This window comes from Balaenoptera acutorostrata, chromosome 13 (assembly GCF_949987535.1).
Source record: "Balaenoptera acutorostrata chromosome 13, mBalAcu1.1, whole genome shotgun sequence".
NCBI lineage: Eukaryota > Metazoa > Chordata > Mammalia > Artiodactyla > Balaenopteridae > Balaenoptera > Balaenoptera acutorostrata.
The window spans coordinates 17,092,376-17,117,821 of NC_080076.1; the positions used below are offsets into that span (position 1 = coordinate 17,092,376).

Sequence of the window (25,446 nt, forward strand, 5' to 3'; positions counted from 1 at the left end):
TCTTTGGGAGACAAATAGCCAAAGCCATCTTGAGAAAGAGAAACAGAGCTGGAGGAATCAGGCTCCTACACTTCAGACTATACTACAAAGCTACAGTAATCAAGACAGTATGGTACTGGCACAAAAACAGAAATATAGATCAATGGAATAGGATAGAAAGCCCAGAGATAAACCCATGCACATATGGTCACCCTATTTTTGATAAAGGATGCAAGAATATACAATGGAGAAAAGACAGCCTCTTCAATAAGCGGTGCTGGGAAAACTGGACAGCTACAAGTAAAAGAATGAAATTAGAACACTCCCTAACACCATACACAAAAATAAACTCAAAATGGATTAAAGACCTAAATGTAAGGCCAGACACTACAAAACTCTTATAGGAAAACATAGGCAGAACACTCTATGACATAAATCACAGCAAGATCCTTTTTGACCCACCTCCTAGAGAAATGGAAATATAAACAAAAATAAACAAATGGGACCTAATGAAACTTAAAAGCTTTTGCACAGCAAAGGAAACCATAAACAAGACAAAAAGACAACCCTCAGAATGGGAGAAAATATTTGCAAATGAAGCAGCTGACAAAGGATTAATCTCCAAAATTTACAAGCAGCTCATGCAGCTCAATATCAAAAAACCAAACAACCCAATCCAAAAATCGGCAGAAGACCTAACTAGACATTTTCCAAAGAAGATATACAGATTGCCAACAAACACATGAAAGGATGCTCACCATCACTAATCATTAGAGAAATGCAAGTCAAAACTACAATGAGGTATCACCTCACACCAGTCAGAATGGCCATCATCAAAAAATCTACAAACAATAAATGTTGGACAGGGTGTGGAGAAAAGGGAACCCTCTTGCACTGGTGGCAGGAATGTAAATTGATACAGCCACTATGAAGAACAGTATGGAGGTTCCTTAAAAAACGAAACATAGAACTACCATACGACCCAGCAATCCCACTACTGGGCATATACCCTGAGAAAACCGTAATTCAGAAAGACACATGCACCCCAATGTTCACTGCAGCACTATTTACAATAGCCAGGACACGGAAGCAACCTAAGTGTCCATCGACAGATGAATGGATAAAGAAGATGTGGCACACATATACAATGGAATATTACTCAGCCATAAAAAGAAATGAAATTGAGTTATTTATAGTGAGGTGGATGGACCTAGAGTTTGTCATACAGGGTGAAGTAAGTCAGAAAAAGAAAAAATACCATATGCTAACACATATATATGGAATCTAAAAAAAAAAAAAAAAAATTGGTTCTGAAGAACCTAGGGGCAGGACAGGAATAAGGACGCAGACATAGAGAATGGACTTGAGGACACGGGGAGGGGGAAGGGTAAGCTGTGACAAAGTGAGAGAGTGGCATGGACATATATACACTACCAAATGTAAAATAGATAGCTAGTGGGAAGCAGCCACATAGCACAGGGAGATCAGCTCAGTGCTTTGTGACCACCTAGAGGGGTGGGATAGGGAGGGTGGGAGGGAGGCGCAAGAGGGAGGGGATATGGGGATATGTGTATGCATGTAGCTGATGCACTTTGTTATACAGCAGAAACTAACACAACATTGTAAAGCAATTATGCTTCAATAAAGATGTTAAAAAAAAATCTTTGGGAGAAAAGTAACAAGTAGAAAGGCAAGCGAACTGATACACTTGTCAAGGAAAAAAAGTGGGTAAACAGCATGCTGGAAAAGTCCTCATTTTAGGAGTTGACTATTTAGAGGTCGTGGGCAAGGATTTCTTTAAATCTGGAATGCTGTATCTATGGAGCAGAGTGATGATACCACAGGAGTGAGCTCAGTAACTGAGCTAACATTATTCATAAGTTCTGGAATCTCTTCAGGCAAAGTAATTACATTTTTATATAGTCATTTAAATATTTGGTACTTGCTATGATGTCAAGTAGCTTACAGTATCCGAGAGTCAGAGTCGTGACTTCAGGCGATGGAAGAGGCTTACAATTTTTTTTATGAAGCAGAAAGGATTGCTTTTGCACACACGCGGACGTAACTGTGACAGCCTCACACTCAGAACAACTCATTGCTTTTTAGCGCATAGTGTGAATTTGGGCAAGAATACTTCTGCTGATACCATTTTGTGCTACATTAATAAAATACACTGATCCTGTGCAAAGTGTCTCCAGACTCCAAACCTTACACCTTCACCATGCTTACTCCTGACTGGAAAGAGGAGAAATGAAGAACAAAAGCTTCCCCGCTTCATACTGTTTTAAGACATGGTCACACAAATAATAACTAAGCCAAAACAAAAACAAGTTACTACTCTCATAGAAAACAATGATCATGTCAGTATTTTGCTTTGTAATTCAAGAGCAAAAGACAATATATTTAAGTATCTTAAGAACATTCTAAAGACAATTTATACTACCTATGGTCTGTTCTTAGTTTTTAATTTTTAAGCCAGTCTTCATTTGCCTCTTCACTGAACATTAGATTTGACTACATATTGTATTTATTTTGGGCAGTGTTCAGTCTGACGAAATACTGTATGAATTCTGATTCCAGAAAAGGTAGACATTTTATCACTATCTGGTCAACCCCAACCTAAGGAAAAGGATACAATACAAAGGTCTGACATAAGCCAATAAAGGCATTATCATGCTTTTTGCTCTGTAGCTTTTTTAGAAGCTATTGTGAGCAATGGGCAATAAGAAATAAATGAATACATAGTGGTAAATGCTAGGTGGGACAATGATAGAGTTCCTCAGTGGTTGTTTTACGTGAGATGGTTGGGGAAGGCAGCTCTGAGAAAGGGAAATCTGAGCAGAAACCAGAATGACAGGAGGGAACAAACCACGACAGGAACAGTGAGTTCTCAAAAAAGGAAAAGTATTTGATGTTCTTAGCTATGATTAACTGTGATAGAAGAAAATTAAGCTGGAAAAAAAAAAAAAAAGATTTCCTTTTATTATCTCATGCCAGTTTCAGAAGACCTGACTTCCAGGGCAGACTCTACTGCCAGCTAGCTCTGTGATATAACCTCTCCACTCCGGAATTCCTTCACAGTTAAGCAGAAAGACTTGACTAGTCAAATTTTAAGGATCTTCCCTTTCCAAAAATCTGTGATTCCCAGCAATTATTTTTTGTTTTTGTTTCCCTGCCTGAAAATGTTGAAAAAAGGCTTAAACATTCATCACTGTGTATGCAAGTTCAACTGTCTCAAATGACAAGTTTCTCAAGGAACATATTTCAAAGTGTTGCCCCCCCGCCCATGGTATCTCTGCCGTTGTCTGGCTTGTAACCTGGTAGGTGCTGACTAGATGTCAGTGGAAATCAGTGCTGAGATATTTCTGGTCTTTCTTCTTCTGGGGAACGATGCATGAAAGTTGAGAAATACCCATCCTCCTCCAATACTCATCTTTTCTCTCTAGGGGTCGTTCTTATGATGGCCTAAGAAGAATAGGTTTTTATATTCTTCTCCTGAAAAGATTCCAACAACATACCAGGATAAAGACATCCATACGTTGCAGCCTCTGAAGAGAATTACATTTCTGCATTGGACAGGCCAAATTATTTATTCTCTCTTGAAAATCTGGCATCTTCTTTTCTTACATACAATATAATGTGTAAAATAAGCCTATTTAAAGAATTAACATATCTGTTGATTAAAGTTGCTCTCTATTAAATATGCTTTCTTTTTTGAACAAAGTGAAAACCTGACATTGTGTAAGTGGGGTCTAAAGGTTTTCATGCCATTATTGTCTGTTACGGACACCGGAGCTCCTTGCAGAGAAGGGCTCGGGCCTGACACAGAGACGTCGGTAAAGCCAGCACATCTGGGGCTCTGGCCTGGATTCTGACATGTGCTCAAACTTTTGGCAATTAGCTTTCTGAGCTGCTGACAAATTGGGAATCCCAACTTCTTCCCTACCATCCTGAGAGGACTGCTGTGAGTTTCAAAGCAGTTGATTATAAAGTTCTTGAATAAGTACGAAGCGTTACACAAGCATGAGATAGTGTTCTTAAGAGTAGCAACTACAAATAGCACTTCATGTTTCTAATGCTTTTAATGGTGATGCTTGTCATACAGAGAGCATACTGACTCACAGTGATGCCACAGAAGGGTCCCCTCTCCCCTAATATGTAGGTATTTTTAAAACTTGGGAAAAGAGAGAGAAACTCTATGTACCAGATACACAGAAAAACAAAATTAAAGAAGTGGGCTTTGGACCTAGACTTGGGGCTTGGGCTTTTAATCCTCACATGGGGACACAGAGCACGGCCTACAGTCTGTGTGACCAGGGGAGTCAGACAGAGTTCCCTGCTTAAGACCCACATCTGAACAGGGTTCAAGAAAATTCTACCCACAGGCCTGGGAGAGTTGCAAGGAAGCTTCCCTTCTATCCAGGACCGGGAGAAAAACAAACAAAAAAACCCAGACCTCTAATAAATTCAGACTTCCAAGCCTACACCAAAGTGGGTATGAGGTCCATAGTTATAGTAACTAAGGGGGCATAAACCCAAGCTAAGAAGTTAACAGTAAATACAAGTCAGGATGTATAAAAGCCCCATAAAGAAAAAAAATGAAGATGAGCACACACACACTTAAAAACACAAAATTATAAACTGAACTAGGCAATCAACTACCACTGAGGAGAGTCTACAGACATAACAAGTGGGAGATTTAATGCCCCTAGAACCAGAGGTAATAAAATAATCTAAAAGAGGCGATGGAACAAGTATTTTAAGAATGATTAAAAAGCTGTAAGTATGAATAGAAAAATAAATAAAAGGAAAGAACAGGACCAAATAACAATAACTCAAAAGACCAAGCAAATTGAAAAAGACCAAATAGAACTTTGAGCAATTAAATCTAGTCACTGAAATAATAGACACAATGAACTGATAGATTATAAAAAGCTTGAAAGATAATTAACTGGAAGAGCTGAGCCCACAATACAGCAATGAGAAAGAAGATCGGAAAGCTAAAAGATAAGGAAGACAGAATGTAAAACTGAATCAAATACCCAATAGGAATTACTGATGCAGATAATAAAAATGGGAAAGGTACAATATATGAAGAAATAACTGCAGGGAATTTTCCTTAATAAAGGAGAGACACCATCCCCATATGGAAGAGTCACAATGAATCCAGAGCAGAATAAATAAAAAGAAATCCACACTTAGATTCGTGATAGTAAAATTGTAGAAAATCAAAGACATGGAGAAAAATTCAAAATCACCGGAGAAGAGAGATTTACTCACCAAAAAAATGACAATTAGAGTGACAACGAACTTCTCATCATCAGTTATGGAGGCCGGAAGAGACAAAAATAAATCTCCAAAGTACTGAAGGAAAGTAATTGTTGACTAAGGATTCTATAATCAGCTAAACTATCATTTAACAGAGAGGTAGGTAAGCCCCCCCTCTCTCAGACCCTCACTGAAATTGCCGCCAGAGCAGAGGTTCTCAAACTTGAGTGGGCATCAGAATCCCTGGGAGGGTATGTTAAAACACAGACTGCAGGGCCCACAACCAAAGTTGCTGATTTTCAGTAGGTCTGGGTTGGGAGCCCAAAATTTACATTTCTAATAAGTTTCTGAATGATGCTGTTGATCTATAGGCCACACTTTGAGAACCATGAACTAGACATTAAACTTTATTAAGGAGAAAACTTAACCTGGAAAAAAGTAGATGCAAGAACCAATGGTGGGGACGTGGAAGCAGCCGAAGTGTCCATCGACAGATGAATGGATAAAGAAGATGTGGCACATATATACAATGGAATATTACTCAGCCATAAAAAGAAATTAAATTGAGTTATTTGTAGTGAGGTGGATGGACCTAGAGACTGTCATACAGAGTGAAGTAAGTCAGAAAGAGAAAAACGAATACCGTATGCTAACACATATATGTGGAGTCTAAAATAAAAAATTGGTTCTGAAGAACCTAGGGGAAGGACAGGAATAAAGATGCAGACGTACAGAATGGACTTGAGGACATGGGGAGGGGGAAGGGTAAGCTGGGAAGAAGTGAGACAGTGGCATGGACATATATACACTGCCAAATGCAAAATAGATAGCTAGTGGGAAGCAGCTGCATAGCACAGGGAGATCAGCTCAGTGCTTTGTGACCGCCTAGAGGGGTGGGAAAGGGAGGGTGGGAGGGAGACACAAGAGGGAGGAGATTTGGGGACATATGTATATGTACAGCTGATTCACTCTGTTATACAGCAGAAACTAACACACCATTGTAAAGCAATTATACTCTAATAAAGATGTTAGAAAAAAAAGAACAATGGTGGGCAAAGAAATTTGTTTACATATAAGTAAATTAAACAAGCATTGACTGTTGAAAAAAAGAGAAAATATTAATGATTATTTGGCAAGTTTAAAGACAAGGTAGTTTTAAATTTCCACTGAACAATGGAAAGTAGGAGTGGGAAGAACAGCACTAAAGTTCCCCAAAGTCGTATATTATCCAGGAAAAGAGTAGAGAGTGATTAATTTTGACAAAGGTCAAGTATACTGGTTAAAAATTTTAATGTGAGCACCAAAAGAACAGAAATAGAAAATACAACGTCCAAGCAAGTCTGGCAAATGAAAGAAAATAAAGAGTACTCTATCAGTCCAATAGAAAGCCAAGAAAAAAGAAAAAACAGAGCTAGTTAAAGGACAGAAAAGATATACTAGGCAAGTACTAGTGAAGAGAAAGTGAACATAATGACTGACAAAGCCTCAGTCACCATGGGAGACTCTGACACAGCTGACTTGGTTAGATATAGAAAAGCCAGGAAAAAAGTTGTCATGGAGATGGAAAATTTGAACACCATAGGCCTGATCCAGCAGACATATATAAAGAACTCTACACCCAGCAAAGACAGAATACACATTCTTTTCAAACACAAAAAGAACATTAACAAAAAATGGCCAAGCCTCCAAAGAAGTTTCAAATATCTGATAATATTCCATAGACAATATTATATGACCACAATGCAATAAAATCAGAAATCAGTAAGAAACAGGTAAAAACCCTCTCATACTCTCAGAAACTAAAAAGCATATTCTAAATAATTTGTAAGTTAAGGACAGAAAGAAATCATTATGGAAATTACCAAAAATTTAGAACTGAATTAAAACGAAGACCAAATATCTACACTAAGGTAACAATTACCTAAATACACATGCTCTTATTGAAAGAAATACTACCAATAATAAAAAAAAAAAGAGTAAACAAGGCTCTTCTGTTAGTAGAAAACAAAGAAAGAGCTTTCTTCAGGGCAAATCTACCTGGATTTATGATGCTAAATAATTTTCAATAGTAATTAGTAAGAACTAACAGTGTTGCATGAAGACAGATGATCAATAAGCAATAGAAATATTTGAAAAGGCTTCATTATTATGTCAAAAGTCTTCTGTTGCTTGAAAACAGCATCGTTTCTTGAATTTACCTTGTTTCTCATGATGGAGAAGAGAAAATACTACTCTAACTTATTGTGACTGTGGATGTAACAAAAGGAGCCGTGGTAGTGAGGCAGGTGTTTGTTAAGCTACATGCAGAGGAGGGAACGCCTGTTTTGACCCACGTGGCATTGGGCACTTTGCATCAACTGGTAAGCAGAGCAGCTGAACAAATCCAAATCCAACAAGTAACTAAAGGGATGTCAGGTATCAAGGTGCGTTTGCACTGTATTATCTTTCAAGTTTTCAAATGGACCTATAATTCAAAATGTAATTTGAACCAAATCAGATTAAAGCCACAAAATTAGTATTTTAAATATACCTATTGGTGTCTTAGTTCAGCACTCGATATAACAAACTTCCCTTCCTTTAGCTCCTCCAGTTATTAAAAGATTCCCCAATTTGCAATCTTCTGCTCATCCCAGTACAGTTCCTGCAATTCCAGAGTCTCTCCTTGCACTCATGTAACCACTGACAAGAGATTCTGGAGTATTCCACAGACTCGTTTCAGGTGTTTGATACCAGGTGCCTGCTGACCAGTGCCAGGCTGTCAACTCTTCCTTATGACACACATAAGGGGACTATGAGAAAGTTAGTGGGTCAGCAGAGATAAGATTCTTAACTGCCAGCTCCGGAGTGCAGCTACCACCTCACCCAGACCTTTGCAGATTTTTAGAGCCAGAAGAGATTCAGGAACCAATTTAAATTTGTTAGCATGCATATACTACCCCTGGCCTCAAGAAATGTTAAAACTCTACAAATACAGGACCAAGTTTTGCTTCATATAAAAAGGAAGAGAGGACATTTTGATTGTTATACTTTTAACCTACCCTTTTATAAAAGAAAAAAGAGAATGTTTAGTTTTGTTACCACTAGCAAACCATTTTCTTTTCCTTTATATTGAAAGCCCTGTGAAAAGGCAAATGTAGCTGTACCTCACCCAGAAATTCTGGGAAGGAGGAGACGGGAGTAATGTTAAATTTCTCAAGGACACCAGCCAGGCCCTTGGCATCAAGGTAAGCAGGAATATACAAGAAATGTGTGTTTAGATGAAACCAAAATATTATACTGAAGAGTCAGAACTTGAGAATACTGACCGGACCAGTAATAGCTGGATTCTGCAGTCTTGGGTCTTCCCACTGAGTAATTTTGCTATCTGGAAATATTAAAAAAAAAAAAAAAAAACCGGCTTATTAGTTCAAATCTATTTCATGTCAAAAATGTTTTAGAAAGAATTATTTCTGGATTTTCCAAAAGTTCCCCCAGTTCCCCATCCTGACTCCCAAGGATAAATAACTTAGTATTTCAGGGTTAGAAGAGAACTATACTCTGTAAGGCAATCTGCACCGCAGCCCCCCATACTGTTTAGTTAAAAACAATCAAAAATGCACAACTAAAGTAAAACCATCTATTCACACTGTTTTGGGCAAGCAATCTGCTGAAATTTCAATTATAAACCCCTGTACCTTCAAGGATTTATAACTTGATGTTGATTTTCATTTAATTAAAAAAAAGCATAAAAGATTTTAGTTCCCCAAAAGTTAACACACACACATGATTTTTTTCTCATTTCAAATACTCTTCCCTTTGCTTATGGTGTTGCAAACGGCTTTCAATTAAAAATCCTAAATTGAACACATGAATAATCCATTACATGTGTCACTCATATGCACACAAAAATCAAAACAGCTAAGGCAGTCCAAAAAATGAGAATTAGATACAGCAGAGGAGGATTCCAGAGAAAAGGTTCCCTTTTGGTCAAGCTGTTGAGAAGTGGTTCTTTCTTCCAAATGAGTCAATGTCAATAAGATTAGTAAATGGAACCAATACCATTGCTTCAATGGTGTAGGTGGAAACACACATTAGCTACCTGGATCACTTGGTATTTGTGACTGTGCCTTAATTAAAAAGACTTTATGCTACTGTGTGTGTATATGGGGGGGGTAGGAATGGACTCACATGAAAGATATGGGGAGGGTAGACGGGGAAGAATAGGTTCTCTCTGGAGTGTTAGGAAATCTAAGTTGGTTTGTTAAAAAGGAAATTATTTGTTTGAGAAGAACAGTCTGTTTTTTTCTGGTATACTTAGTAAGTGGACTGATAAGAATAACTAATAAATTTGGTTTTAATGACTATCCCAGGAATTTTTCGAAGTCTGGTATGATAATTATTTTAACAAAAGCAGTGGTAAAGTTTTAAAATTAAGCTACCAAAGCACATGACGATTCTAGATTCACGCTGGCAGAAAAGTTACAAGAAACGTTTCAACTGTTTCAGAGAACGCTGATGGAAGCAAAAGGTATTTTCCGGTCCCTTATTTTGAAGACAGAAGTTTTTGGAAATTAAGAGCTGTTGTTGTGATGGAAAACAGGAGAAAAGTAAATAAAAGAAAAAGAATACAGCTGAGTAAAAACTGCCTTGGACTATACATAGACTGGGTACCATCGTCAAACCAGAAAATAAGTTACCTACTACCTACAAATGATGACTCCCACATCTGTCCAGACCAGAACCTCGAGCTCCATCCTTGACACCTGCACCTGGATTTCCCCTGGGAAATACCTCAAACCCTACTCTGCCAGAATTTGACCCATAATCTTCCACTACCAAAATGGTTCACACAACCCTGTATTCCTCACTAACAGCACCACAATCCGTCCACTGTTCAAATCCGGCACCTGCCATACCCTCCATCCTCGCTCACCTTTCACTCCGGTGGTCACCACCCGTCCCCACCTCTCTGAAAAGGCTTCTTTCCTGAGCGCTCATCTTCTCCCCGGACTACTGTCTAGGTCTCCCTGGCCTCAGTTTCACTCACCCCTATTCAAAACTTCCTTTGAAGCTCTGCCAAGGGGATCTCACCCCCGGGCCGAGGACCTGTCCGAGCCGCACAGCGGGAGGTGAGCGGCGGGCCAGCGAGCGAAGCCTCATCTGCGGCTCCCCGTCGCTCGCGTCATCCCCGAACCACCCCCTCGCCACCCCAGTTCGTGGGAAAACTGTCTTCCGCGAGACAGGACCCTGGTACCAAAAAGGCCGGGGACGGCTGCTCCAGGGCACAAATCTGACCGCGGCAGAGCCCCTTCTGCACCATCCCTTAGGCGCGCCCGCCTGGCTGCGGAAGGGACCCGAGTCCCCGCACCAGCAGACTCCCTTTGACTTAACGCGGGTGTCACGCCAGCCTCATCTGCACACCGGCCGTTTGCAACCCCACTGCGCTCCTCTGAACATGGTGTCACCTGCACAGCTTCACACACCTGCGCATGCTTTCTCCCTCCTAGAACTGCTCTTCGCTGGGCGTGCCTGGCTAAACCTCACTCGTTATTTGGGATCCACCCGAAAAGTCACCCGTTCTACGAGGCTCTTTTGCAGCCTTCTTCCACTGCTGGAGCCCAGACACTCAGCAAGTACTTCTATGTAACAACTGGTTCATTCCCCTAAGACAACACTTAAATACCTCCTGGCACTCCCTACCAGAACCTAAGCCCCTTGAAGACCAGGACTGTGTGCTGTTCATCTCCGCAGCCCCCTCTCCACCACTTAACACATTTCCCAGCATGCAGCAGGAGCCTGACTTTTTAAATGACCAAATGAAGCTGATGGTGAAAACAGATTCTTTTTAAAACAGTCTAGGCTTTTAGAACCACATATGGTTCTTGTATGATTCCAATAATGATCAATTTTGCACTTAAGAATTATCAATATAGGACTGTCGCTGGCCAGTTACCCATTTTGTCCTAAAACTTTTGAATCTAAACTTGCTTTTTGTCTTTGAGACATAATATTTCAAATAAAGGGGCGAGAATGAAGTAGAAGAATAAAAAACTCAGTCCATTTAGCTACTATTAACAGGTTTGGTAAGACTGCTGGCAGGAAAGATTAAAACAGGATCTTACAGCATCCCTGGAATTTTATTTTCTAGCTTTGTATATAAACTGCCTGTGGCCAAGTATTCAGCGGCTGGGCATATCGGGTCTTTAAGAAGAACTACGCTATTCCTGAGAGAGGTAGGGATTCAGTTCAAGACCTTCCCATAACCTTTCACACCAGGCTTGAGACATAGGAGCTTTGTGATAAATGTCAATCAAATGAATCTAGAAGTCTAAAGAGCAGATTAGTATTGAGCATTCATGCTCTTCTGAAATTAAATCTTTAACATTTCTAATCTTGAAAATGTCTCACTTCTCAAGAATTTATGAAGCAGAAAATAAAAAAACCTAATGAATTAGGAGACAAGCGCACTGCTGCCTTTCACATTCAGCATGCAGTCGCATGCCCCAGCGACGTGAAGACGGTTGACTCTGAGCAGCTTACAAGATGACTGCTCTCACAGCCAAATGGTGTAGTAGGGACGGCCTGGCTTCTGCCCTGCAGGCAGCAGGAGAGCAAAACGAGATGCTGAATTTTGCTAGAAATAAGATTCGGGAAAAACGTTTAGGAGCAGAGACTCGTTCGGAAGGTAAGGAAATTCCAGGTAATGAAACCCGTTTTGGAGTGGGTTTGAGTACCTGATACAGCGTCTTAAAAAAGATAGATATGCTTCATTTTTCACAGACTGGAATTTGTTTAAGAAAAAAGGCATATGAATTGAACTCTGTTTCATTGATATGTTCACCGCTCTACTGCTTTCCATTGAATAAACCTTGACGAATTAGGGAGACATGGCAGAAATGTTACATTGTCAGCTAATGAGGCTCTCTTAAGCAGACCTTATTCTTACACAGTCTTTGGTCATCTAATTTACACTGTATTTGGTTAAGAGAACTTTTCAGTATAGTTGAGCAAAGGCACATTTTAATCTCCACGTACAGGATCACAAATCTCACACTGGCATAGCTCAGATCAACAAGGCTCTGTGTGTGGTCTATATCCTATCGTTTGACTCCCAGGAGTGAAGAGGGGGAGCCTCCCAAGGGCTGTGTGGTCTGGAAAAGAGGAATGGGGGATGTCTGAGGGGAGCTTGGAGGGACTGATTAGGAATAAAGGAACCACCCAGGCATTTAGCAAGGAACCAGCCTTTCCCACCTCCTGGAAAACAGAGGCCGGGCAGGCCTGAGGCTGGAGGTACAGCTGCTGTTGCCTCTCAAGGCAGGTTCTCTCCACTTTCCAACCAAGGGCATCCACTTCCTAACACAACACCAGCACCACTGGCCCTCCGTGAACGGACTCCGAGTCACCATTTAACAAGCGTTTACCGCATATTACACTGGGTCTATGCATGCCTCCAGAAAAACTGTCCATGATTTCTCTAATTTCTAATGTACACTAGGATGGCCCTTTGCAATCGTGTTTTTCTTGTTTCTGGGTCCTTATAGTACATCAAGAACATTTCATAAAGTTCTTTTCAGGTTGACCTGACATCAGACCACCAGCCGGAACATGGCCACAATGTTGTGTGAAGTACTCTCCGTGTGGCGGACCAAGGCCGCGTTACCGGTTAAGACCTTGCTTTAATAAAATGCTCATTATTACTCGTACCTCTCTTTGAAAACGGAAATTGTAATGCGTGAAAAAACGGAAAAGGAAACTATCTTTTGTTTTTAGTGGGAAAAAGGCAGTGTGACTCCTCTTCTATTTTAGCAAATTCTGCTGAGAAAGAGCATTATAACTAGCGCAGGAAGGAAATAAGTGGGGGTTCCCGCATATGTTAAAGCATTTATGGCAGCAATTTTATGCTCACTGTAAAATCCTGGAACGTAGGCAAGAATCAGCATTTTTACCGGTCGAAGGCAAAAACTAGGCCTAAGTACTGTGAACTATCTGATTTTAACCAAGGGTAACCCACACCCCTAAATACACCCAGGACTTCTACTTTTGGTTTAATTCTGAATTGTTGGGCTTCTTGCTTACTTCAATTTCTAAAAACCCCTCAATCTCCCGTGCCTGAAAGCGAAGGTCTCTCTACCATGCACTGGTCGCTTAGGAGCCCAGGAAGAGGCCCTGAAACGAAAGACAGAGACAGGCCCCACCCACACGAGGACCCCTCGAGGCCGTGCTTCCCGGTCAGCTCAGCAACGTGCTTAACTAACCAATGCAATCAGTTAAGAAAATGTGAGGCTGGGAAATCTGGTGTAGACTTAATGCTCATGTTTATGAACCAAATGAAAACAAAGATAAACAGCACCAGATCACACGCGTATGTGAACTTCAAATCTACTTGAAGACTTTTTTTCAATATACATTTTCAGAAGTTTTAAGGGATATACCAATACGATCCCATGGAGAAAATGTCACTTCAACAAGGGGGACAACAAAAAAAAAACAACACTGGCTAAAAGCAAACCTTTATTAGTTTAACTTTTAGTTGGCATGAGAAACCACACATTTATTCATAGGAGCTGGAGCAAATGTCTGCAGCAAATATAATTTCAAGAAAAGAACTGCACATGTATTAGTGTGTTGGGTGCAGGGAAACATGCTGTGAATAGAAAATAAGTCAGAATGGGCATCTTGCCCTGAGACCTCTGAAGGCAGCTTTTAAAAAACGTAGCGGCTGCTTCAAGCACTGCTCATACACAGATTTCTGACATAATCATCACTTCTAATCTTATTTTCTATTACCAGAGTGTATTTATTAAAAGCGCAAAAGGCAAGGGGTCATCAATCAAAAAAATTTTTTTTAATTACAAAAAACAGTTAATAGGTCACAAGATCAAACTGGAATGGGCTACTTTAAAGCAAACTTGGGTGAATGCACAGTACCGTACGAGGGCACTGAGTCTCTGGTATCATCCTCGCCACATAACACCTGGCTGCCTAGACAAATGGTAAAATGACACAGCTTTCACTGTCATATCTGAATTACCCTCATCCCCCCTTCACCTGCACCACCTATGCGTCCGTAACAGCACCTACTTACTATGATCAATGTAAAACGTTCGGCCATCCAAGTGAATTCTTTCTTCCCAACCAGGCTGGTATCAGGGGAAGAGAGGAAGAGAAGACAAACATTAGCCAGCAGTTCCAAAATCAAAGGCAAAAGTTAAAGACTCTAGGACACCTTCTTACTCTTCTCCCCTGGGGTACATTTTTACATAAAGAATAAACTAAATAGAAACATTTCAAATGAACTCACTCAAATGACAACACCCAGCAACACACTTTAGCACATGTTCTACAGTCTCAGATGCACTCACTGTATGATGAACAAGAAAAACAGGGGTTATTATTTCAAAAGCTTCAAAGGGAAACTCCAGCACACTGTGAAACAGTTGAGCCTGGGGCTGAATAGCTCATTTAATTAAATGAGTATTTATTGAGTACTAAAGGGAGGATGAAGGGTGATATAAAATGTGAGAGACTGATGCTTTACTCATGTCATCGGGTGGTTGAACAATCGAATACTGGAATTCTCTGCTGTGAACTCTCACTACTCAGGAACCAGATTTGGATACTTTTTCCAAGATCAGGCTGGTATGCTTTCATGATCTGAAGTGTGCCTACTTGTTATCTGAAAGTCAAGAATCCAACAGATCTAGACAACCTGCAATCTTTCACTTTCTAAACTCTCTCTTCAGTCTCTCCCCAGGCTCTTTCCATCTAAACCCTGGAACCAAACATTTGTTGAGTGTGGGATATTTGTATAACCTGATGAATAAAGACTGCACCTTAATCTTTCTAGCTTCAAATTTTGCTGTAATATACCATACACCAGGCAACAGAAAGGTTCTTGGAAAACCACCACCAAAAAAATTCCCGGCACCCTTCCATTTTTAAAATAGTCTTAGAGTCTCCCCGCCTTTCTAGGCCATAAGGGTTTTTAAAAAACTGGGGGTGGGTCAACACGAAAGCATGGTGAAGGTTTCATTCAAAATCTAACTTGGAGTAAATAGCTCGACTCTCACTCAGGCCCCAAAAGAGAACAAACTCATAAAAAATTAGATTTATGAACAGTCACTGACAAGGGAGAAAAACTTAAAACATCTGCTGGATAAATGACTTATAGAAACCTTCCGTGATTACGTACGCCTTTTTCTCCCACTTTTTAAAACATTTTTTGTTCCTATGACTAAATCAGCAATATGGACGGAAATTAGTTGGTTGCTAAGTTACAAAATAAATGTGTGCTGCTTAAACTGTCACCTGTAGAGAATGCCTCGTCCATCACCCTAGTTGTAAGGTCTACCTTTCACTAGCAGTCAGCCATTCAGAAACCTCTTTCAGAAGAGCTAGGTGGGGTGTGAGCTGTGTGAGCTGTGAGTTCAGTCATACACCCGATTCTATTAAGAAATGACAGACCAAGGGGACTCAAAACGCCCGGAGAAAGAGAAGGTCACAGGGCTCCCCTATCAACATGGGCCCATGAATGAGTAAACATTTTCAGAGTGGTCCGTGTGTCTCCAGTGTACTCACAGGAAGCGGGCCAAGGTCATTGGGGTTTAAAGATGCCTTTGACCGCATATGCACTGGAAATTTCAGGCGTGGGTCTTCCTGCAAGAAAAATGTAAGAGACAGATGTTAGGAGCGATATCTGTGAGTGGTACTGGTCCTCCCCTTCTGGCGGTGTGTGTTCCACAGCAAGCAGGTTGCTTGTGTGGGGGGCTGCTGCAGGGGGGAGGGGAGGACCCCACCTCCGTATAGGAGGCCTGGCTGACCATCTCTCCAAAAAGATTCTACTCTTCCTCCTTGAACTTGATGAAAGGAGGAGAGTAAGAATGTTTAAGTCAAAGGTTAACCATTTCCCCCAGACCCTGAGCAGGTGAAGAGGAAGAGGGTTCCAGCAGTGATGTTACCATGGAGACCAGAGTAGAGGATGCCAGTGAAGACGAGGAGGTCCTACTCCACAGAGAGGGGGTGGGGACACTGGTTCGTACAGCTCCCTGTGGACCCGGAGCTCCGGGGTGAGGGCAGCTAGCCTGTTAGAAACACCCATTCCGTCAGTACTGAGTCTGCTGTTGCTTCCTTCCACCCTCTCTTGAGCTAAAGCCGAAAATCTGAATCTGGTTTGACTTTCCAGGCATGTCCTGCCCCAGAGTTAGTCGGCAACATCACAGAGTCGCATCCCTATGAGAGAACTTTACTGGGATTCTTGATCAAGTTCCACAAATTAGATCTGAAAAGTTTACAAAATATTTTTCTTAAGGGCTATGCTTCATAAGATACCACACAGAACCAATGACAGAAAAATACATACTCTGACATCTTGGGTCATGCTTTATAACTTACAAAGAACAGTCAGATGTATGATCTTGCAACCACCCTGTTAGGGGGTTGGGCACGTAATCTCTGCTCCTTTAGATGAGGAAACGGAGTCTCACAGAGAACGAAAACTTGCCCAGAGGTTCTGGTTTAGAGTCTGGCAGCTGTCCTTCACTTATACAGACCCAATTAAAATGCAGTGTAACTTAGAGAATCCCTATTTGAAACTCAAAAGATTAGAAAACAAAATGATAAAACTCAGAATAACACATTATTAACCAAATAAGCCTAAGATAATAAAAAACAAAACAAAAAAACCCCTAAAACCTTAAAAAAAACCCTCTTTATTTCATTAATGTTAAAGCCTTTGTTGCTGTCAAACTACTAAAAGGTTTTCTGCCTCAGAATTTTCCCAAGTCAGCAAGAAAATGAAACGGTATAAAACTGGGAAAGTAATAAAACCCACTTTTGTTCGGAGATATGAAATTACATATGATTATATACCAAGACTGTATTAAACATCTCCTAGATTACAGAGAGTGACGGCTAATGGGTATGGGGTTTTCTTTGGGGGCAATGCAAACGGCCTGAAACGATTATGGTGATGGTTGCACACATGTGTGATGGTCTAAAAATCATTCAGTTGTATTATTTTAAATGGGCGAACTGTATGGTATGCGCATTATACCTCGATAAAGCTTTAAAATTATTTTCCCCAAGTTAACAGTCTAAACCATTAGTATCAAGGGATAGTAACAAAGTGATAGATTTTTGGAGCTGGCAAGAATGACAACAAGAATCACACGCGTACAAATCAACCTTTGCTCCTTAGAGGCATAAAATAGTCCAGTATTCTGTAGTATACTGGAACACCTACAGTGTAAACAGACACGCTAGGTAGATTTAGGATTTAGAAGGTCTAAAAAGCTGATAATCTGGTAAACATCTGTGACCGCTTGGCCATGGACTGAGGAAAGCCTTAGAGCCCCGAACCCCACTAAAGCTACCCGAGGCCAGCTCTAGGGCTGGCCCAGGCAATGCTGCCACCGCAGGGGAAGCTTGGGCAGACCACAGCCGCTGCTCACGCTGGGAAGAGAGAAAGGCTGAGGCTGCTATTCCATGCGTGAGGACAGGGGCTTCTGCATGCTACGTGCGAGGCCAGCCGTGCCTTGGAATCGCACACACAGGCTACTGTGAAAGACAATCGACCCTTTTGGTAAAGAGCTGGTGATTGAAAGAAAAAAAAAAAAAAAAAGCTGAAATTAAAGAAAAGTGACAGGGGGTAGGAGAAGGAACATGAAGCATAAAGTAAATTCAATTTCACAGGTCTGCTGAAATGGCCTTGCACGGAAACCCGGAATTCATAGAATGTGAGGGCTGGAGGCCCCTAGGGGTCACGTGATTCTTTTATACCAACAAAAATCAAAATAATGGCAGCAGCTGTCACCCATCAAGCTCTGCGGGCTAAGCCTGGGAGGCAGTACGGAACCCACCCTCCCACGGAATCCCCTGAATGACAGAGGGGCAGCTAGATGAGCAGGAGAAGGGCAGCCAAGGCCCCACAGGACTTGGGACAACTTCAGGAATGACAGTCAGCTGGAATCCTAATGAGGTCTCAAACGATACAAATATGAATTAATAAAATACACAACACACTGGGCTGTTTCTCCCTTTCCTCAGCATAGTAGGGGCACTTCTTCGTAATTATATCAGTATTTCACAACTGCTTCCCTCAATTACAGTTGAAAGCGTTTTTAAACAGAAGGCAAAGATCAACATCTTATTTAATTAAAAAAAAAGGTTTTGGGGACATCCCTGGTGGTCCTGTGGTTAAGACTCTGCGCTTCCAATGCAGGGGGCGCGGGTTCGATCCCTGGTCGGGGAACTAAGATCCGATATGCCGCTCGGCCCAAAAAAAAAAAAAGTTTCTTTGTGGAATCATTTAAAAATATATAAAATATGGGCATGCTGGCTAGTTGAAAAGACAACTGTGCTTTTTCGATCCTGGAAGGGAACAACCACCAGGGCTAGACTACAGTGAGTTTTATTAATTTGGACCTGGGTAGAAAACAAACCTGAAACTTAATTATTAAGGTATAACCTTTGTTGCTACAAAAATAAGCCAAGGCTTTGTCCTGTAAAAGACATGAATATACTCTTACACGCACGCTTTGAGCTGCTTCTTCAGCAGAAGGAATGCGTGAGCCGAAGCCCTCCTGTAATCTCTCCTCAGCTCCCCGGTGGTCTCTACCGTGCAGCCACGGCCCGCCCGATCCAGGTGGGGACAAAGTGATGCTTATTTGCTGTGTCAGACTTTATTCCTGATAGATGGCTGGCACACGGCCTCCAATATGCGTGTGTGCGAGAGGCCGTGTTTTATAAATAGACTTCAAAGGGAATTTTCCTCTATCAATGTATACGAGGGAAATGCTGGCCTGAACCTTTTCCTGCTTTTGGTTAGTGCAGGAACCAAGAGGACACAGGGTGCTGGGGGAAGAAGTACAATTTTCATTATTCTCAACCTGTCTGACCAATTTTTTTTTTTTCCTTTTCCTATGATAATGCTCAAATCTAAGAATAGCTGTTCTCTCTTATCTGTTCTCTCTTTAAAAAACAAACAAAGCAAACCCCAAACAAACTCAACACAGGTTTTAAGCCAAAAATTATCTTTACAGTTCTCTCCATCCTTCCACCTTTTGTCAAAATAAACAAGCAATTCAGAGCCTGCGTTCCACAGTGAGAATTTTGTATGGGCCTTTGTTTAGCAGGGATAACGCGGCTGTGTCAGCACATCCAGAGTTTAGAGGAGAAGCGTGGCGGTTTGTGGAATTCCCAGTTGTTCCCTACAGGATTTTCAACGACAGCAGCAGCAACAAAATGTTGTTTTAACCAATTAAAATTTTAAATCAGTAAATCAGTGAGTCACAAGTATCTGGTGGAAAGGGGCAATTGAAAATTCAAACTGGGTTTCATTCAGCACCGATGCAGGCAATAAATAAAGCTGGTGCTATTTTAAATAAAATCTGCCCAGCTGCAATTACACTGCAGTTGTGGTGTGAAAGGCTGTGAAAAGGTTAGGGGATTTGATTACTAAGCTAGTTCAGATTACTAAAATCCTAGCTTATGTTGGCAGGCCACAGTGATTCCATACGCTAATCCATCTACTTTTACCATATTCACCCCCTATTTCTGGAGCTCCCATGTCTGGCTGGGGAACGGAAATCCCAGCTGTGCTGCCAGAAGTAGAAATGGGTACACTAGCAGGACTGCCACAGGTTCTACGCCCATGAGGGAAAAAAGATTTTCAAACTGATCTCTCTCACTCTATTTCCCAAGGAGCGACCTTTTACTCTCATCTTGCCACAGACCTGTAATCTTATCTTCAAAGCTACATGTTATCATATATGCCCTAGCAGTAGTGACGCGTTTACCCAATGAATGTTACCAGATCTGAATGATAAATTCTCTTGGCAGGTTATTCCTTTACTTCAAAATTGGCGTGGTTCTCACCACGGGGTGTTGGGAAATGCGTGGGAGCTTTTTGGGTTGTCACTAGGATAGGGGTTGGGGCGGGGGGTGGGGAACAGTGGCTATTAGGATGCAGTGGCAGAAGCCAAGGATGTTAAATGTCTTGCAAATAACAGGCACAGTCCTGCCCCAAATGCTAGGATTGTCCTCGTGAAGACACACTGTACCACGATCCATGAGGTCTGAGAGAGTCTGCCGGGCCACCTAACCCAATTCTCAAGGGACTGAATTACCATCACACCGCGGGCAAAGTGTAAGTGACAGTTCAGACCGTTTGGGTCCAGGTCTCTTCCTTAACACGATACTGCTGTTCTTTCAACTGGGTATGCTTGGTGTCTACACTAGAAATGGGAATTTAAAGCATGCGTTCACTCTTGGTCCAAGACCACAGAGCTAGGGTCAGTGACGATCACCAAGACTCAACCAGCTTTCACGTACCATCAGTTCTGAGCAAGTAGCCCAGAGGACAGAAAGACTTGAGTTACACTCGGTACCCAGACAATCAGATGGGGATATAAGGGAGAGGAAGGAAAACAAACCTTCGGTAGCATCAGAAATAGAAACATGAGGACGCATTTCAGGTTAATCATCGGTCTAGAGATCATTCAGTAGAAAAATACCACTGACTTTTAAAAGAACTCTATGCTACATTAAATAAGCCACCACTGATTCCCCTGAAGAAATGAAGAGTGAACAGAGGAATATAAAGACATGCATATGTACTTTTCATTAATCTCATTTTTCTCAGGTTAACACAATACACGGATTCTCTCTCATGCATGATTCAGGGGCACATGGAAGAGCCCTGTGATAAGAAATAACCAACTGTGACAAGATGTTCACAAAAAAAGAGCTATCGAATTTACAAAGTCCTTAGTACACCTCCTGATCCACAATTAAAAGAAAGTAATGTAGCACAGAGCATAAAATACTTATCTGATGTAAACAGTAAAAACCAAAACAGCACATCAAATAAAAATAAAGATGGGTAATGTCAACACAGATGCAAAAAGAAAGTGACAAAGAAACATTATTTCTAAAAAGATTAGAATTCCTAACAAGGTTACAGCATCCTGAGATGGGAAGCAGTAACATCAAAATCCTAGCTATATGTAGCACTACCTTTTTTCCATATATGGTAAATTGTCACAACTGGAGCTTTGCCGGAGTGCTCTGAAGAAAAGGCACCAATACCAAAGAAGGCCATTAGCCTGTGCCCGTAAGTCACCTGCTCCCCACCAGCCCCCATGTGCGGAGCCTAGACCAAGCTGAGAAGACCCTCTGGGGACATGCTTCACTGCCAGGAAATTTCTCTGCAAGAACCATGGATACTGGGTAAGGAAATAAAGGAATGAATGCCAGACCTCAGGATGAAAATGGAGCCAAATAAAAGTAGTGACCTTACCCATGTTGTAGTCTTTGTGTTATGGTCAATGAAGAAGGGCCGGCCGTTGGGCGCTATCCTCATTTCCCAGCCGGGCGGCAGGAAGCTCTGTGTGACTTTGTGTTGTGGTTTGGGGGAGTTGTAAGGTGATGGCTGTGGGGACTGTGGATTGGAAAGGGTATCTTTCACAGCCCGACGTATGGGTGAATCCTTGGCACCCTAAGGAATAATAATGCGCATTAGAAGTCTTATCAGGTGCTAGTCCAGAGGGGTCAACATGTACCTGGGGGTCATGGAACGCTCCTCTTTGAAGAGGGACAAGGGGGAAGCTCCTAAAAAACCTGCTTGGTTTACTTTTCAAATTAATCTAACCGTAAGGTTTTTCTACTGGTTAAACACACAACAATATCAAGTACGTATAACCACCATCCTTTGATAGCTACTTGGCACGTACACAAAATACTGTTCCGTAGTGAGCATTATGGATGGAGATTTTACAGAAGGTGGAGAAGAACATGCCCCTGCTCTGAATGAGCTCACAGTCTAACGAAGATGGACTGGCAATTTTTAGAGCAGAAAAGAAAAACCTCCATCAACGGAGACAGCCACCTGGAATTGCACAGTTGTTACCCAGGACATTTACATCACAGTTTGGAGGCGATATCGCCCATTCCCACTTATCAACATCTTAAACCCAGGCATGGAGAAGCCCGCAGCCATCTCTAAGATGCAGTCACGTTTAGAACTTCAAAGGTTTAGTCTCTGGTATTTGTGATGTTAAGGGATGTCCCTAAAACCACACAAACAGGAGGGCGCAAAGCAGATGCCCAGCAGTGACTCAGAGATGCAAACAGGCATCAGAAACACGGAGGCTGATACAATGGAAGACCTTACGGTCGAAAGGAAAAACGGATCAAAGCAACAGCTATGTTTAAAAACTCAACGTAAGCATGGGTATTTGAACCAATACGAGTTATTATGCGAGTCTCATGAGGTAACAGGCAGTAAGGAGCGAAACACAACACGAATGGAGAGAGTTCTGAAAAGAGGAGCCCATGTCCAGTACAAGCCACCGTGGCCTCAGCCCAATGAGAATGAGAATCACGTGAGTCCAGGGATGGGAAGCATGGAGTGAGGCGGCACAAGGACACCCCTGACCACGAACACAGCGACTGATTATCAGAGAGGAAGGTGGCTGGGAAACGCAAGTCCCGGTTCAGAGAGGGGAGAGAATGAGGAGAAGTCACAGGAGAGACGTGACCCCAGTTAGATGACGTAGCCTTCTCACCTCCAGTGGGGCAGATAAAGTTACTGTTGGCGAACTGAGGCTACGAGGCCGGCGGATCTGAGGCTCGATTAGATGGTTGTTACTGTTTGTGGCGGATCCGGATGCACCGTCTTCTGCAAGCTACGTTGGAGGCAAACACAAGTTAGCTTCGTGTGGGGTTCTCCCTGCGCGCGTGACTGCAGTGCGGACCCAACAACACGGCCAGCGGTGATGAGAGGTCTGGCCTGTTTAAAGCACGGAGGAAATGACTGCGCATAATAATGGGGGGAAGGCCGGGGGAAGCACACTCCGAGGAAATAAAAATGAATCACCGGCCGGCATAAAAACCAGCCTCAGAAAAAAAAGGGGGTTCGGAGGGACGCTACCCATTGCAATAAGCAGGCTCTTATCACATCACGTTTTTAAAATGGACCATCTTGGGAGAGACTGAGTCAGGGACCAAATTCTTCCTTAGGCAAATATTATGTTTAAAAGTAATGCATGTGCGAGAAAAATTTTCTTAAACGTGGGTTCTTCGGAACAACACATAAACATCAGGAACATGGGGTTCGCGTACGTTTCGGCTTCTACTGCCTGTGACTATAAGCTGTGTGGCGATCTGCATACCTGCATGATAGGTCGAGTCCAAGTTGTGGTTCGATTGTTATGATTGACATAGTATGTGCGTCCCTTCGCATCTTTTCTCTCTTCCCAGCCTGAAGGTAGGCCCGGCGTGGTATGTACATAGGCCACTGATGGCTGTTTATGTAAGAAATCACTATTATTTAATATCTTGCATTTTTCTGATCAACTTAATAAAGTAATACATACCCAGAGTTATTTGTGCTAGACAAAGTGAGTTAATTCTAATGGTACCGAAAACATGAGTGCCTGGAAAACAGCAACAGGTTTCCAATAGCTTTAAACCTACTGTGAAATGAACTCCTACACAAGCCATAGGGTCAAAAATCTTACAAAACTCAGTTCCAGGCCATGCAGCCTTCAACATAAAGGGTTGACATAAAGGGTTGCTGCCAACGTGATCATAAGGGAAGAGAATAATGTGACAATTCATTTGAGTTACTGCATTTTACTGTCAAACCACGTAGAGCCTAAAAGGTATTTCAAATTGTTAAATGTTACCGACTCTGAGAGGGATGCTCTGAATATTTTTTCCTCAATCTAGCTGTCACAGGGATGTTCTCCTAGCTTATTCCTAAATTCTTCACCAGCTTAGGGCACTTACACTATGTAGCTTTTGGCACGGGGGGCGGGGGGACACACACACACAGAGTCTGTTCTCTACGAGCCCTGCTTTCACACTAGTGACTGACCAGATCATCGCAACTACCCCAGCCCGGAATGCCACCCGGCAATCTGAGGCCAGAATTCCAAAGAAGCGTGATAACTGAGGCTGCATTTCCCGCCGTCCTCCCATATGGAGTTTGTCTCCTTAAAGGGTGAATGGAGCACAGGTAGCTTCTGGGCTTAGAGATATGTGCAGTACAGAGTGACTATGGTTGGATAGTTCAAAGCAGATCGCAAAAGGCTTCCTGCGACACTTTTGCTTGTAAGAAGCAGTCTGAGAAATGCAGGCGGGGTGGAGAGCCGCTGGAAAGCAGGGTGTCTCAAAGACTCACGGAGACAAGGGGATGTTTGTTTGAGGCCAGTGCCGTCCAGGACGTCCTGGACGTCTGGGTGCTGCGCATGAGATCTATATCTGGGAAAGGGCTGCTACTCTAAGGAAGGGGGTAGGAACAAGAAGCCAACCATGACTACCAAGGCTCTTGGGAGAGCGTAAGAAACAAGAGGCCAAACATCAGGAATGATCTCTTACGTGAGGTTGCAAAAGGAAACCACTTCTTTTAGGGTACCATCTTCCCTAATTAGGATCTTCTGAAACTCCAGACATTTTACCAGGTGCAGTTTTCTTGATTAGGCTGAAGATGTCAATCTCTTAGCCCAATCTCTCCTTGTGCTCATCCCATCTTTCGTGTTCTCTACCAACAATGTACCTTGGCAAAGAGGGTCCCCCAGTCCACTGCAAGACCTTGAACTGAAAAGCAAGATCAGGGATGCAGCCATGTAATTTGGGGACTGCAGGCAACGAGGCTTAATATCCTACTTCATGAGCTCAAACAGCACATTCCAGAGAAAAACAGACCGGGAAGCAGCTGCCTTAATGGTTATTTCTAAAACACATTTACCCAGCAGGGCAAGTGTACTTATCTGAAAGACAACTTTCTGCTAAAACTGAAGCAACTATTTCCTTGACATGATTCCAGATAAAGTCCCCAAGGCCCCATAATGGCAATTCCAAGACTCTTGAGTATGTAGAGTCCTGGATCTAGGTGTGGGGGATACAACAAGAGTGGAAGAAACATCAACATGCAGACCTGATCCTTCCATGCGTATTAAAGACAGATGAATTTGTCTACAGCTGAAAGCTCTTTCCACCTTCCTCATCTCGCTGTGACACCAACACAAAGGAGCTATTTCCAGGCTACTTTTTATCTGGGCACTACAGCAATGGAGTCTGCTGACCTAATGGACTCTGTAACCTAAGTTCGTGGTTGATTAGTATTTTTGGCCAAGTACATGCTATCAAGCCTTGACATACTGTTTGTTTATATGAGGACCAAAAATGTTTCGGCTGAATGGAATACTAAATACTAAA

The 25,446-nt window shown here is 42.0% G+C and overlaps 1 protein-coding gene across 17 annotated transcripts in view; it reads right to left on the reverse strand.

Moving 5' to 3' along the window:
• NEDD4L (NEDD4 like E3 ubiquitin protein ligase) overlaps positions 1-25,446 on the reverse strand; it is a 348,067-nt gene that overhangs the window by 36,410 nt on the left and 286,211 nt on the right. For 8 of the 17 annotated variants that reach the window (XM_007191970.3, XM_007191978.2, XM_007191973.2 and 5 more), the window contains 7 exons: positions 23,397-23,528; positions 22,791-22,910; positions 21,524-21,721; positions 15,805-15,882; positions 14,312-14,366; positions 14,155-14,208; positions 8,553-8,611 (listed from right to left, as the gene is read on the reverse strand). In XM_007191970.3, coding sequence (XP_007192032.1) covers positions 8,553-8,611; positions 14,155-14,208; positions 14,312-14,366; positions 15,805-15,882; positions 21,524-21,721; positions 22,791-22,910; positions 23,397-23,528 — 696 coding nt within the window. The remainder of the gene's footprint in view (positions 1-8,552; positions 8,612-14,154; positions 14,209-14,311; positions 14,367-15,804; positions 15,883-21,523; positions 21,722-22,790; positions 22,911-23,396; positions 23,529-25,446) is intronic. The other 9 variants (XM_007191975.3, XM_007191971.3, XM_057527330.1 and 6 more) reach the window with 5 other exon arrangements.